Source organism: Myotis davidii, unplaced genomic scaffold, assembly GCF_000327345.1.
Source record: "Myotis davidii unplaced genomic scaffold, ASM32734v1 scaffold668, whole genome shotgun sequence".
NCBI lineage: Eukaryota > Metazoa > Chordata > Mammalia > Chiroptera > Vespertilionidae > Myotis > Myotis davidii.
The window spans coordinates 258,315-274,351 of NW_006299394.1; the positions used below are offsets into that span (position 1 = coordinate 258,315).

General features: G+C 50.6%; 1 protein-coding gene across 3 annotated transcripts in view; it reads left to right on the plus strand.

Moving 5' to 3' along the window:
• TMCO1 (transmembrane and coiled-coil domains 1) overlaps positions 1-4,302 on the plus strand; it is a 25,110-nt gene extending 20,808 nt beyond the window's left edge. For 2 of the 3 annotated variants that reach the window (XM_006774985.2, XM_015571297.1), the window contains one exon: positions 3,787-4,302. In XM_006774985.2, coding sequence (XP_006775048.1) covers positions 3,787-3,885 — 99 coding nt within the window. In that variant the 3' untranslated portion in view covers positions 3,886-4,302. The remainder of the gene's footprint in view (positions 1-3,786) is intronic. The other variant, XR_001515770.1, reaches the window with a different exon arrangement.
• The last annotated feature ends 11,735 nt before the right edge of the window (positions 4,303-16,037 follow it).

The window sequence follows — 16,037 nt, forward strand, 5'->3', positions numbered from 1 at the left end:
TGCTCAGGGAGGGATGCTTGGGCGGGGGGGGCTCAGGGAGGGATGCTGGCTGGAGGGGGAGGCTCAGGGAGTGCTGACGGACAGCAGTGCCTTTTGCTTCTCTGCACACCAGGGTAATAGAGAGCCTCTCCATGGAGTTGTGAGGATGTAAATAAGACCGTGTGCAGTGCTTAGAAATACTCGTCTTCATCTTAAATTATCCTGTTCAGCGATATTTCAGAAAGTTGGAGACAAGGAATAAGAACAGGGTATACAACGGTTATTAACACAACTCTTATTTCCTGTATATTCTTACAGTCTTCATGTGTATTTTTTATAGACCTTGTGTTTAGAGCAATTTTAGGTTCACAGTGGTGTGCCCATGCATAGTCTTCAAAATTGTGACTTAAAAAACAATAGGCCAGGCCCTAGCCAGTTCGGCTCAGTGGATAGAGCGTGGCTGAGGACCAAAGGGTCCCGGGCTTGTTTCCGGTCAAGGCCACGTACCTTGGTTGCAGGCTCCTCCCTGGCTGGGGCCCTGGTCACGGCTTGTGCAGGAGGCAACCAATCGATATGTTTCTGTCATATTGATGTTTCTCTCTGTCTTTCCCTCTCTCTTCCACTATCTTTTTTTTAAAAAAATATATTTTTATTGATTTTTTACAGAAAGGAAGAGAGAGAGATAGTCAGAAACATCGATGAGAGAGAAACATCGATCAGCTGCCTCCCGCACACCCCCCACTGGGGATGTGCCCGCAACCCAGGCACATGCCCCTGACCGGAATCGAACCCGGGACCCTTCAGTCCGCAGGCCGACGCTCCATCCACTGAGCCAAACCGGTTTCGGCTCTCTTCCACTATCTTTAAAAAAAAACCCAAAAAACCCAACAAAGATCAATGGAAAAATATCCCGGGTGAGGATTAACGACAACAACACAAACAGACCGGGCTGCTGCAGGGCTCTTATTGATGAGATCCAGGCCTGCTGAAGAGCAGCGCCTCCACCGGGCCAGCTGGGCTTGGGTGGTCGGTCAGTGCTCTCCTGACATGGGCTTCTCTCTGCCTCCACTTTCTCATCTCTAAGGTGAGGACGACTGAGGACTCCCATCTGTCCTTAGAACTACTTGTAAACTTGAATGTGCACAGAGATGTAGGCTGTTGCTACCACGGTGGCGAAGAGTGTGACGCTGGCCCTGCAGGCCCTCGGCGAGTTCCTCACGTGTTTCACAGGAAGAGACTTCACGGACTGGGAGCAGGGGACTCCTGTCCAGGAAAAACAGTCCTGAGACCTGGGTCACTCGTGAGAGTACAGCCTAGGAATTTAAATAGACTGTTTGGAACTTCCCTAAAGGAAATTGCAGAGCAGTTTGTGTGTTGTTTTGTTTTCTTGCAGAGCAATTTGTATTAAAGCACAAACACTTGGGTATGGAGCACGGATAAACTTACCGTAGTGTCCCCAGCGGGGCCCTAGCGAGAGTCACAGGAGAACGAAGTGCAGGGCTGCCTGGGGTTCTTCACTGCGGGCCTGGCGGCCGACGTGCCTGGGCTCTGGCGTCCTGTGGCCCTGTGGGTCCTGGTAGGCTGTTCCCGTCTGGAGCAGCGCTCGCGTTCCACAGCCGGTTATGTTTCCACTTCGTCAATGAGACTGTCAACAGTCTGCCCTTCAAAGTAGGATGCCTTCTGTGCCTCTCCCTTCACTTGTCTTCTTTCCCTTCCTCCTGCTGCCCCTTTCCACGGAACAGCCTCCGTCATCTTCTGTAGATCAGTCAACTCGTAACTTAAAGGGCATCAGAGGCTTAACTGGCCTTTATCTCTAAATGATAACGACTCACTTAATTGACCCCCGTCTCTACAGAATAACCAAGCAGGGAGACGTGTTTTGTCTAGACTGTATTATCGTGTTTGTTGACAAGTGTGTTTATCGCAGCCAATCTGGTAATGTCTTATTATTTCAAATTTTATCTTTAAAGTAACTTCCCATAATGCCTTGCTTAACCCTGGATACATTGTAGGTGGTGGGTAAATATTTACTAATTAAAACAATTGGAAATTCATGACATTGCATTTTGGGTCTTCTCATTGCTTTGCTGGTGGATTTTATAGAGGTGGACACGTGGAGCTATTTTTATTATGAAAATAGTACAAACGTGTTCCAGATTTACTAAGGAGAAGTAGCCTGATCTACAAACGACTTGTTTTCTTGTTTCCAGATTTCTTTTTAATGTAAAGCATGAGCGATAGTATTGTGAATAAATCTATCAGTGAAGTATTCACGGTCAATGTAATTCAAGAATTCTTAAGGTTACCTTCATATTCTGTTGCATTCTGTTGTAATCTGACAGGGGTTATCTCAGATATACACACTTCTGCATGGGTCAGCATTCTTAGAGATGAAAGGTCAGGGCGCTGGCTCTGGGATTCTTGCAGTGCCTCACGCACAGCCGGCCCTCAGAGACTGTTCAGTGAGGAGTGGATGTGCGGGATTGTAGCACCCTCTTCTAGAATTGTAACACCTGATGCGCACTGACTCTCCGCATCGAAGCCCCTCCCTCTCCTCCAGAAGAATCCCCATTAGTCCCTGTCATGCCTCATGCCCCCAGGATCACTGGGGAGTCTGCCCGCCTACCCCTGTCTCTCCCACAGTTGAGTCATTGTCTTCCATGATTGTGTCTGTCCCCAAACTGTTTATACTGGTTTACTTGTTGGATCCATGTACTTTAATGTTATATTAATTGATGAAATCTGAGTATAAAATAGTCATTTTTATGAGAACTAGTTTAATAAGTATGAGTTTCGTAAAAAACTATTGAATCAGGTGTAAGTGAGGATCTGAGAAAGCTGAGAGGACGGGCTCAAAACCCAGGAGGGTTCTGGGCTCAGGTTCCTTGGCAGGATTCTAAGTTCTCTTGTTCTTTTGAAGAAATTGAATCGGAATACAATGGGGCCTTGACTTACGAGTTTAATTCATTCCGAGACCGAGCTCCTTAAGGAGCTCATTAACTCAAATTACTCTATCAATTCAATGCAGAAAATCGGCCGAGAGACAGCTGGTATCTCAAAAAACTCGTTAGTCGGGACACTCGTAAGTCAAGGCCCCACTGTGTTTCCGTTTCCACTTAGACTAAGTCCAGGCAGCAGACCCACATCAATATTTCTCTCTGTCTTTCTCTCTCTTCCACTCTCTCTAAAAATCAATGGAAAAGTATCCTCAGGTAAGGATGAAAAAAAACAAAAACAGAAATCCTATATAATAAAATGCGAATATGCAAATTGACCAAATTGTGGAACGATGGTCACTATGACACACATTGACCACCAGTGGTCAGACACTCAACACAGGAGCTGCCCCCTGGTGGTCAGTGCACTCCCACAGGTGGAGAACTGCTCAGCCAGAAGCCAGGCTCACGGCTGGCGAGCGCAGCAGTGGTGGGAGCCTCTCCCGCCTCTGTGGCAGTTGGACATCCCCCAAGGGCTCCCGGACTGTGAGAGGGCCAGGCCAGGCTGAGGGACTTCCCCCACTCCGAGTGCACAAATTTCATGCACCGGGCCTCTAGGAAAAAAATAAAAGAGAAAGTCACCTCTTTTTGTGATTCTGAACTTGCCAAAGCAGCTTCTTTGGTTAGTGGGCTGAGGTCCGGCCTGGCCAGAGGCTCTGTGATCCCCCCGAGTTGCAGGTTTCACAACACAGAGCGGCCCTCCTGTTGGTGGTCATGAGGGCATTCTCAGCTGGGGCGTCTCTTCCTGTGGGTCTGTGGAAGGCACTTCTGTGGCTCGTATTAAAGCCCGCTTTCATTCCTTTTTCCTCAGAACATCCAGAAGATTCTCGGCCTCGCCCCTTCGCGAGCTGCCACCAAGCAGGCAGGCGGGTTTCTTGGCCCTCCACCTCCTTCTGGGAAGTTCTCCTGAAATCAAGAAGAACCTGCAATTCCTGCCACTTTTTAAGGTCTTCAAATTAAAGGAGCAACTATTTTATAGCAAGAGCCACCGGCAGCCTTGGCACTCGGGCCACTTTCTTGCCTTGTTTCTAGACTTTGTGGATGTGATTAGAATGCAAACGGCACCCAGCAAACCAGACGGCAGCGTGCCCACTAGATAAGTGGAGGGGCGTCTGTGATGAGAAAGTCTTCTTGTTTTGTTTACCCGAACATTTTCGTGGGACCGACGCGAGACGACTGTGTGCCCAGGAAGCCGGCTGCGCGAGCCTTTAGCAGTCAGAAAGGAAATTAGCTTTCCAGTAGTTAGTTATGACTCTTAATCGTGTGGGGTTTTTTAAGCCAAATCTATAACCTATGATCAATAAAGAGGCCAAAATTTTCACTGTCTCACCTACAAGGGAGGTCTGTTTCGTTCGCCACGTTTCTAGGTGCCTGTCTCAGTGATGTGGACGTGAAGGTAAGCAGTGCCAGGGGGCTAACATGCAGTGTTCGCTGCCCCGGCCCATGTTTGCCTCATTAGCTCCACACACACAGTTGCCCCGTCATAGGAAGCGGAAAGCCTAAGGGAAGGGAAGCAGGGACCCTGGGGTGGCTGTGCAGCGCCCCAGCGGTGCCCCACCCACACAGCCTGCTGTCCTCCCGCAAAGGGGCCCTGGCAAGACTGTCACACAGAAGAAATAAAGCTGCCTCATCACGGCAGTGTCCACGCAGGAGGCAGTAAGGCCTACAGCAGCCTCCCCGTCAGTTTTCTGAATTACTTGCCCGGAAAAAATGTGAAAAGGAGCCATTTGACCAATACCCAAGCAGACCATCACTGAGTTATTGGCGCTGACATGCCCAGCCTGCGACGCCCATTCTCTCAAACATGATTTGGCTGCTCGGCCTATGGAAGGATAGCATGTCCCCTTCCAGTTAAAAAGTCAAGCGCGCTCCATCCCTTCGGTAGCTCCCCGGGTGCACTCATACTATGCAGGAGTAGCACAGGTCTGCCCAGTGCGGGCAGGCTGAGTCCACCAGAGCAAAGGCAGCTGGAAGGTGGAGAGCGCGTGTGAGTGCTCAGCCCTGACCGACCGGGTGTGGCCCGTCATCCTCAGCAGGTCACGCACTTAAAGCAGCACCCAGGACCCCCTTGTCCCAAATCAAACTCGTACATAGTAGGGTTTTCTGTGTACGGAACACTTATGTGCATTTCACTACTGTCCTCAACACAAGTACCACATACTTTCTCCTTTTTTGGATTAAGTCTGCTTAAGTTACAGTCTTTTGTTTTCATTTATTGTTTCCTCTGAGGTTTAAACTTTTGAATGGAAAAAAAAATCTCACAAATAAAAGTTTTTAAAAGTGAAGTATAAAGAACACCCAGATACCCGCTACTCGACTTCAATTATTAACTCACTAGAGGCCCGATGCACGAAGATCCATGCAAGAATAGGCCTTCCTTCCCCTGGCTGCCGGCCTTCGCTCCGGCTGGAGCCACCTTTCTGCCTTCCCACACTGCCCAGAGGCCTGGAGCGTCTGGGGCTGTGCGGCTGTGCTGAATGCCCGCGTCATCGCCATGGCAACAACGCAAGCGTCCCACCCTCCCCACCCCCACCACTTGGTGCCTATGTGTGCAAATTAACCCGCCATCTTTGTTGGGTTAACTTGCATACCCCTGATTGGCTGGTGGGCATCACGAAGGTACAGTCAATTTGAATCTTTCTCTTTTATTAGTGTAGGTGGTCAGTCTGATTGGCTTGGGCATCACGAAGGTACAGTCAATTTGAATCTTTCTCTTTTATTAGTGTAGGTGGTCAGTCTTCTGTCCACCCTGCCTCTATCCCTTATGTCATTTTGAAGCAAACCCTCTACAACAGTGGTTCTCAACCTTCCTAATGCCGCGACCCTTTAATACAGTTCCTCATGTGGTGACCCCCAACCATAAAATTATTTTCGTTGCCACTTCATAACTGTAATTTTGCTACTGTTATGAATCATAATGTAAATATCTGATATGCAGGATGTATTTTCATTGTTACAAATTGAACAAAATTAAAGCATAGTGATTAATCACAAAAACAATATGTAATTATATATGTGTTTTCTGATGGTCTTAGGCGACCCCTGTGAAAGGGTCGTTTGACCCACAAAGGAGTCATGACCCACAGGTTGAGAACTGCTGCTCTACATCATTCCTTTATACTTAAATATTTTGGGGCTTTTATCCTATCTAATAATAGACAAACATGGTAATTAACCGTAGCTCCGACACGCTTCCCATTGGCTAATCAGGGCGATATGCAAATTAACTGCCAACCAAGATGGCGGCCGGCAGCCAGGCAGCTGAAGCGAACAGGAGGTTTGCTTGCTCCAGTGATGGAGGAAGCCAAGGTTCCCTGCCTGCCGCTGCCGGCCTCTGAGCTGCAACTCTAAGAAATAATGTTGCAATTATAGAAGCTAAACAAAACCCAGAAACCTGCTTTCGGTCAGTCGGGCTTCAGCCAGCAGGATCGCAACAGTGTTTCAATTATAGAATCCAAACAAACCCAGATCCCTGCTTTCAGCAGCCAAGGTCTCAGAGCTGCAGCTGGGCCTGAGAGCTAAAGCTGGCTCTCAGCTCCAGACAGCCATAGAAGGTAAATAAATCCCAGAATAAAAAAAAGGAGTTGGGAGCTTCAGTCGCCCACCAGCCTGAAAACGGCCCTCAGCCCCTCGCCCAGACTGGACAGGCACCCCAGTGGGGACCCCCACCCTGAAGCAACAAGATGGCAGCTAATTTGCATACTGAAGGTGGGCAGCAGCGGGCAAGGCTGTCCGCGGTCCGGGACCGGATCTGTGACCCTGCTGGGCGGAGGGCAGCGCTTGAGGCTGTCCGTGGTCCCGGGACCCAGATCGTGACCCTTCCCGGCAGGGCGGCAGCTTGCACAGGGGCGGATTGGCTGGGGTTGGGCAGGGCAGGACAGCAGCGCAGAGAGCCTATGGACAGGGGAGGCAGGCCGGCGGAGGGCAGCCTGTACTCCCCACATGGCGGTGGTGACAGCTGTGAGGCGCCAAGCAGAGCCTGCAGGCTGAGCTGAAGTAGCGCTTGCAGGCCATCAGTGCCCAGGAGTGGCTGTGCAAAATCCGCCTCCTGGCCCAGAAGGTGTAGGATCGCAGGGACAGCCACCGTGGCAGGCCAGACTGACGTCCTCCTGGCCGCACCACGGGGGTTTGCGGATCTGCAAAGCGCGAGGCCTCCGGTGTGTGTGAGACTGTGATTAGCAGTTCCTAAATTAAACATACTTGCTGCACTTCAACCCACTGAAATTAATTTTCCTGTGGCTCTCAGATTGTCCCTTCTCCAGCCATGAGGGGCTCTGTAACGGCGCCTGGGTCCATTTGAGGAGACCCTCGCTGTCACTGGTGGATCTTTGCTGAGTGGCATGCGATGCCCAGGACATCCTGCCTGCCTGAAAGCAGCACTTTCTCCACAGAGGCCTGCGGCTCAGCACCAAGGCAGTAGTCGGCAAACTACGGCTCGGCAAACTGCAGCCCATGAGCCACATGTGGCTCTTTGGCCCCTTCAGTGTGGCTCTTCCACAAAATACCGACTTTGCATGGGCCACGGAATTTCAATCGCACTGTATGTGCGTGCCTGCACGTGGTATTTTGTGGAAGAGCCACACTGAAGGGGCCAAAGAGCCGCATGTGGCTCGCGAGATGCGGTTTGTCGACCACGGCACCAAGGGAGCTCACGGAGCCGGGTGCCAGGTGGCCAGGCCTTTGTGGACCAAGGTAACATGTTTCATTAAGATAAACTGCAGCATGAATTAATACTGAGGCTCTACTCCCCCTTAAGTTCAGGGCTGTGGAGTTTTTACTTAATTTGATCCGTGTCTCTTGTCTGATGCTAAGAATTCTAGTTTTCAGTCTCAGGAATGATAGAATTAGAATACTGCATAATTATTGAGTAGCATAATCCCAGATGTCCACTTCAGAGTCTCAGAGTACCAATCCCAGCATCACTACCAGCAGCAGGATTCCTGGACTGTGGGTGGGGTGGGTGTGCTCTCAGGTCCCGCTCTTTAGTCACCGGATAGTTTCTTTTCTGAGTCGACGCCACCAAGTGGATGAATATGTATTTACACTCATTTGTGTGATTTTATTTTCAACTTTTACCAGTAGATCCTGCTCTTTCTCTTTAAATTACACAAATGACACAGACTGTTTTGATGGGGTTCTAGGCTAGCCTACAAAAGTATGTTTAACCTACACAGGTGGGCACCTCGCTGCGTGGAACCCACTCATAAGCCCAAACAAAAGGTGGAAAGATGGGCAGGAGCAGATATGACCAGAAGCCGTTATATTTTATCTTTTAAAATATATTTTTATTGATTTCAGAGAGGGAAGAGAGAAACACCAATGATGAGAGAGAATCCTTGATCGGCTGCCTCCTGCATGCCCCACATTGGGGATCGAGCCCGCAACCCCGGGCATGAGCCCTGACCGGAAATTGAACCGTGATCACCTGGTTCATAGGTTGATGCTCAATCACTGAGCCACGCAGACCTGGCAAGAAACCGTTTTATTTTAAGCGAGTAGTTGGGATGCAGGACCTGCATGACATTGTCCCCCATCTGCCCCACACACTGACGAAGGCAGGGCACCCCATGGGGACAGGATACAGCAGCGGACGTCACCAGTCACTCCCTTGGGGCCTCATCACTGCCCTTGGCTTTCCCTGCAGTGGCCTCTAACAGGCCCTACACTTGAGTCCCTCCTCTCGCCTTCCTGGCAACAAGCTTTCTAAAAAAGAAGTCAAATCGTGTTGCTCCTCCCACAAAAGCTGTCTAGTGGCTCCCGTAGCCATTAAGGAAATGTGAATGATTTAACACAGGAGCCTATCCCAGTCCCGTCTCCCCTCCCCCGACACACACACACACACACACACACACACCAGCCCAGACAGGCGGATTTGCTGTCAAATTCTGCATCCTTCACCTTCTTTTTGGACGTCACTGCCTTAGTTCTGTCTGCTTGGATGGGCTTCCTCTTATTTGCCTGATTTTCTCCTATTACCTTCTGGACTCTGCCCAAGCATCATGTCCCTCATAAAAGTTTTCTCTGCCCTTGACATGGCCTGTATGAGTCACTCATTAAAATGGGCCCAAACAAAGTCTGTCAGCTTTCTGAGTCTCATCTGGAAAATGGAGTCCACACTCCTCAGAAGTCCTTTATCCACCCTGCACTTACCGAGTCTTCAGGTGGCCCTCTGCCCCACCCCCAAGCGCACTGCTGGCCCTGCCCGGCGCTCTCTGCTGCCCCGAACTGCAGCTTGTTAATTATATTATGTAAGTTATAGTATGCAAATTAGTGGACCTTGAATGCAACGAGAATGGCTCCCTGGAAACTAACTTGAATGACTCGATTAAAGCAAGCTGCTAGCAATAATTGCTTTGACATATGCGGGTGAGGTAACAGAGGCTGCAAACGTAAGACAAATTGCCCTAGCCGGTTTGTCTCAATGGATAGAGCGTCGGCCTGTGGACTGAAGGGTCCCAGGTTTGATTCCAGTCAAGGGCACATGCCTGGGCTGCGGGCTCCATCCCAGCGTGGGGAGTGCAAGAGGCAACCAATCGATGATTCTGGTCATTGGTGTTTCTATCTCTCTCCCTCTCCCTTCCTCTCTGAAATCAATTTTAAAATTTTTTTTAAAAAAAATACAAAAAAAACTCTTTAAAAAAATAAAATTAAATTTAGGGAGATGCAGCTCTCTTAGTGTTTCAGTTCATACTCCACATAAAAGAAGCCAAAACTGGAAATCAGAGGTGATAGATTTTGCTTTTTAAAAAAGCTTTTTGCCCTGACCAGTGGTTAGAGCGCCGGCCCTTGGACCTGAGGGCCTCGGGTTTAATTCCTGGACAGGTCATGTGCAGGAGGCAGCCAATCGATGTGTCCCTCTCACATCAATGTTTTTCTCTCTACCTCTACCCACTTCCCTTCCACTCTCTAAAAATCAACAGAAAAAATATCCTCCAGTGAGAATTAACCACAAGAAACCCCCCACAAAACATTTTATTTTAGGAAAACATCTACCATGAAACATGGAGTTTTCATCATCACAAATTCTGTTTAAAATTTTTCAATTTTTGAAACCTTGATTTGAGTAGCAGATGTTTGATTTTATTGTATTAGTGCTAAAATGTGCATGGAGAACAAAGATAAAGATTCTTTGGAATAAATGAGCCAGAGATGATAAATCAAAAAAAACCCCCACACCAAACAAACAAAAAAAAGATGATACATTTCAGGTTTGCTTTATGCAAAAAAACCCCCAACAACCAAAAAACCAAAACAGCAGCAAAAAATGAGTGGACGCCAAACAGTGGACTCCACTGGAGGGAAAGCCTGGGTCCTGGCCTGGCCATGGCTCAGGCGGTTGGAGCGTCATCCCGTAGACCAAATGGTTGTGGGCTCCATTCCCTGCCCGGGCCTGTGGGAGGCAACCGATCAATGTTTCTCTCTCCCCCTCTCCCCCTCTCTCTAAAGTCCATAAAAACAGATCCGTGGCTGAAGATTTTTAAAAAATAAACCTTGGCCTACATCCAAAGTGAATGGCTGCAGGCGTGTTTCCAGTTAGAACAGTCTATGGAGACAGGATACTTTGAACGGCCACCCTCTGAAGACGGAGGCTAAACACAGTTTTTAATCCATAAAATCATATATGGATCCAAGGCCTATCTGGCTGCTCATGAATGTAATCAAGGCCTTCTTTTACACAATCGATTTTTAGTTTTGTAATAATTGCTCCAACCGTTTGCTGAGCAGTCAATTCGATCAAAACAGAGATAATATAAAACTACCACAACAGCACCACGCAGAGATAATATCAAGAAGGTTGAACAGCCTGCAAGCTGCTCCGTCTGGGGACGGCTCCCTGGGGGAAGCTCGGTGTGCGCAGGGCTCCCGGGAGCAGGTTTTGGGCCTTGCCCAGCACAGCCGTGGTGTGCATGTCCTTCCCGCAGCCCAGGTGCAGAGTTTCAGGGGACAGGATTTGCCTCCTATGTGCACTCTGACATTTTATTCTATTTCTTTTTTCAAAAAGTAGCCGATGGGGCCCTGAGGGCAGCTGGCCCAGACCTGGAGGCTCCGTCTGGCTTTCCCTGCTCCTCCCACCCACCCGGGATGGAGAAACCATACTCCTCCCCCTCCTGCCCTTTCTGGTGAAGCCTATTTTCCCTTCTGGCAGGAAGAAGGAAGGCGTTGGTTTCACTCGGGCTTTTTTGAGAAACCCATTTCCCAGAAGATCCCCAGCGTCCTCAGTGCTCACGGCTAGACCGGCCACATGCCTGACCCCAAACCTGACGATGCGAGGGGAAGATGACGTCCTCGGTGGGCTCGTCTCCTCAAGATCTGTCCTTGTTATTGGGGGGTGGCGGGGGTAGGAAAGAGAGACTTAGGCACTGGAGCAAAACCAGGGCTCCCAGCCTGGAAAGGCTTTTGGTAGAAGATAAATATTAGGGAGCCGGACAATGGTTTAGAGAGGCCACTCCAGGTGGAAATGGTGGGCAGCACCCTCACTCTGTATCCTATTTGCTGCCCCCTGGTGCTGGGATGTTTCTATCAGGACCAAGTCCTGGGCCCTAGAAAAGCAAGTTGGTGGCAAAGATTTAAAAAATGCAATCGATGCCCTGGCCCATGTGGCTCAGTGGGTTGGAGTATGTCCCCTACACCAAGGGGTGGCAGGTTTGACTCCCAGTCAGGACAGCCCCCAGGTCTCAGGTTCGATCCCCAGCTCAGGCTTGTGTGGGAGGCATCCGATCGCTATTCCTCACATCAGTTTTTCTCTAAAAATCAATAAAATGTTACCAAATGCAATTGGTGTTTGAACCCGTGGCCCTCATCCTTGCATTCCTTCTTTGCTGTAGGTTTGCTTTTTCTCATCTCTTACCCTTCAGTGCAGGCAAGGGCTGCTCGCCTGCGGTCGCCCCTCGTGATGGAAGTGGGCCCGCCGGTCCCTGGGAGGTGAAGGGCTCTGTTCTCTGAGCCTCCGCTCCGGACAGACCGACCCAGCCGGTGCTCTCCCGTGGCTGCGCATGTGTGCACGGCAGCTGTTACCACGCTTCTCCATTCCCTAGACTCCCTGCCACTGTGCAAGCCACAAGCAACAACAAAACGGGTGTCTCCCCCTTGACATGGCAACCGTCCTTAAAAGGAGAGAGGAGCCCCAGCCGGTTTGGCTCAGTGGATTGAGCGTCGGCCTGCAGACCAAAGGGTCCTGGGTTCAATTCCGATCAGGGGCACGTACCTCGGTTGCGGGCTCCTCCCTGGCCCGAGCCCTGGGCAGGGCACAAGCTGGAGGCAGCCAACCAATGCGTTTCTCTCACACCGGTGCTTCTCTCTCTCTCCCTCTCTCTTCCACTCTCTCTAAAAATCAATGGAAAAATGTCCTCCGGTGAGGATTTAAAAACAAAAATAGGAGGAGAGAGCAGTGGACCCAGGAGGTCCCTTATCCTGCTGGCGCCCCCATGGCTTTTCCTCTGTTAGTCTCTGTCCCTCTGCCAGCCCAGACTCCCCCCCGAGCCCCCCAGCTTTCTTTCTTGGTTTCCATCCAGACCTCTGTGGCTGATGTTCTTTCTTTTTAATTCATTATTGTTTAAAGTATTATGTATGTCTCCTTTTCCCCCTATTGAACTCTCCCTGGTCACTTCCACTCCCCAGCACATGCCCTCACCCCACTAGTGTCTGTGTCCATTGGTTATACTCGCATGCATGCATGCAAGTCCTTTGCATAGGGGCGCATATATCCTTTCTGATTGGTGTTTCTAGTTTCTTGGGATATATTCCTAGAAGTGGGGTCACTGGGTCAAATGGGAGTTCCATTTTTAGTTTTTTGAGGAAACTCCATACTGTTCTCTACAGTGGCTGCACAGTCTGCATTCCCACCAGCAGTTCAAGGCCAGATTAAATTTTTACACATCAAGACGAAGCCAGTTCCTGTCAAGTACACCACACCCTTCAACTGCTCAATGCCACAGCCCATAACTGCTCAAGGCCACAGTCCATTTCTCTTTTTTCTTTACTGCCACCCACACCGCGATTAGCTTAAGGTGTAGGTCTGTCTCCTAATGGCAAGTCGGGATCTACGGGGCAAGCACAGGAAATGTGGGGGGCACTCGGTAGCAGAGCCTATGGGATCCCCGACAACTCCAAAGGGTATTTCACCCTCAGCTTAAGGGCTGGGTGGGACCTGGGTAGTGTGTGCCCACAGTGTTGATTGAGGTTAAAAGGGCCGCCAGCAGGGAGCAGTGGGCCGCAGTTACATCCAAGCAAGTGCTCTGGCGCTGCAGCCTGACTCCCTCGCCACGCAGAAGCGCAGTGGGGTCTCAAAGGCAGTATGTTCTTTCTTAATTTTTTTAAAAAAATATACTTTATTGAACTTTCACAGAGAGGAAGGGAGAGAGATAGAGAGCCAGAAACATCGATGAGAGAGAAACATCGATCAGCTGCCTCCTGCACATCCCCTACTGGGGATTGCCCGCAACCCAGGTACATGCCCTTGACCGGAATCGAACCTGGGACCTTTCAGTCCGCAGGCCAATGCTCTATCCACTGAGCCAAACCGGTTTCGGCCTTTCTTGCTTTTTTAAAATTTGATTTTGAGAGAGAGAGGCAGAGAAACATAGATAGGCTGCCTCCTGCACGCCCCCTGCTGGGGATGGAGCTGGGAAACCGGCATGTGCTCTGACCAGGGCTGTGGCCCCCGTCCTTCGCTGGGACTTTGCTGCCCCTCCGTTTATCACAGAGCAGCCCTGCCTCTCCCCAAGGACCCGAGTTCTCATGAAGGAAACCAAACGGAACCGAGAGCGCAGGCTCCACACGCTCCTTAGCAGAGGCTGCTGTTCCCGACTTGCCTTTCCCACCCGAGGGCCGAGAGGCAGGGCCGGTGCCCACCCTCTAGTTTTCAAAGAGCCTCTCTTCTTTTCAGACTTAGTCATCAGCGTATAATATCTCCCTTCTTAAAGTGAGTTTTTAAAAAGGAAATATATACAGATACTTAAATATGTGACATACAAAAGTCAGCACCTCTCCCGGAGCCGTCCGGCCCCTCCTTCAGGGCCGTCCCAGGCCCTTTAACGCGGTTTCCTTCCTGGCAGCCTGGCTGCGCCCCTGGTTCGGTCAGACGCCCCGAATTGTCTGGTGTGAGGAACATTTACAACCGGCAGATCCTGGGAGATGCGGGCTACCCTCCTTAATGGGCTGGGACCTCATCCAAGCAGGTGAGGCCTTAAAAGCAAACACCGAGATTTCCCAAATAAGAAGGAATTTTCCTCAATTCCGCAACGTGGAACCGCAGGCCAGGTTTCCGGTGGGCTGCCCTGCGGGATCCAGGATCCGGAGTCCAGACTGCAACAGCAGGTCTCACCTCAATCTCCCCCAGCCTTGCTAGCCCCACAGTCTCTCTCTCTCTCTCTCTCTCTCTCTCTCTCCCTCCCTCCCCCCATCTCTCTCTGTGCTATTGATTCTGTTTCTCTGGAGAAACCTGGGTCCCCAGGCCTGTGCTTTGCTCCCCTGGGAGGTAACTGTGAGCTGCAGTTTGGGGTGGCTATGCAGCCAGGCTCTCCCCACTGGACCCGGAAGAGAAGTGACAGAGCCACTTGCACGCCTGCCCGTCTCACATTCTCTCCCCACCTCTGCCTCCAGCCGCACCTCTGAGGGCCTGCTTCTCCGTGGTCCTCTGGCCCCTGTGGCCCTCTGAGCCTCTGGGTCTTCACCCTGAACTTGCAGAGCTGGCAGCACCACCCTCTGTGGCTTCTCGGCTGCTTTGGGGATATTGCCAACCAGCTCCTCTCACGGAGAATAAAGTCCTTCAAATCTTCCCCCAGGGCCAGCTTTCTGGGTTTCAAAACTCGCCTTTCCTTTGATAAATGACCACCCAAATAAGAGTGAGTTTGATGGCAGCCTCGATGAGGACAGCATCTGGACCTGGTGCAGTGAGTGAGGAGAAACTTGCTCTGGGCCTGCACCTGGACTGCACCCCAGGTCCTCCCTCTATGGGGGTGTTGTCGCCTTTCTGAGCTGGTTTCCTCGTCTACACTAACGATGAGCAAACCGACCTTGCAGAATTGCACTGAGCTCTCTGGCCGGTCTCTCCTCTCTCCTAGGGTCACGGTAAGTATTAACGGAGGAAATAAGCGTGGAAGGACCTCACACCCTGTAAAGCTCTCGACACACTGGCTTTTGTTGGTAATACTTGAATAATGCTAATAATAACAGCACAGGTAGTTAAGACGAACAGCTGGATATCTGGGAGGAGGTTTGTCATTGTATACGCTATGAATTTCATCAAAGGACATCATGACCACATTTCTAAACAAACCTCAGGAATCATGATTTGTCAAAAGGCTTTTGTTGGGGCAGAGATTTTAACAGGAATTGCACCCCACGCCCGATTTGAGGTGTGTGGTCTGCGCGCGCGTACACACACACACACACACACACACACACGACCACCGTGCTCTGCCACCCGCGCTCTGCAGCGCTGGTCCCCCACTCCTGATGGCTTCATTCCTTCTCCAATGGCACCAACAGCAGAGGCCGTGGCTGAGGTGGCCCTGGGCTCTGAGCTTAAGGACTGGTTTCCACTCCAGGGCCAAGACCACGGTCTCAGTGGCGTTGAGAGGGGTCACAGAGTGGCACGGAGCGCTGGGAAAGTGACCATTTCTTTCAACTCTAAACCTGAGAACCGCCCTAATATTGTGCTGGTGGGACAGGACGGACACTGGGAACACTGAACTTCCTGCTGGAGAAAGGAACGTGTGGCTGTCCGTCCCACCGCCAGTTTCTGTTCATGAACGCGCGCAGGACTGGGGCTCAGACTCCCGGAGGCAGCGAGGCCCAGGGGTCCGCCTGGGTGGGGGTGCCCAGGCTTGATCCCCAGTAGAGGCTGCAGGAGGCAGCCAATCGGTGACTCCCTCTCATCATTGATGTTTCTATCTCCCTCAGCGAAATCAATAAAAATATTTTAAAAAAATAAAGGAGGAGGGGGAGGGGAGGGAGAGATGAAGAAGAAGGGGGAGGGAGGAGGAGAAGGAAGGGGAGGAGAAGGAAGAGAGAGAGAGAAAGAAGGAAGAAGGAGGAGAGAGACGAGAGGGAGGGGGAGGG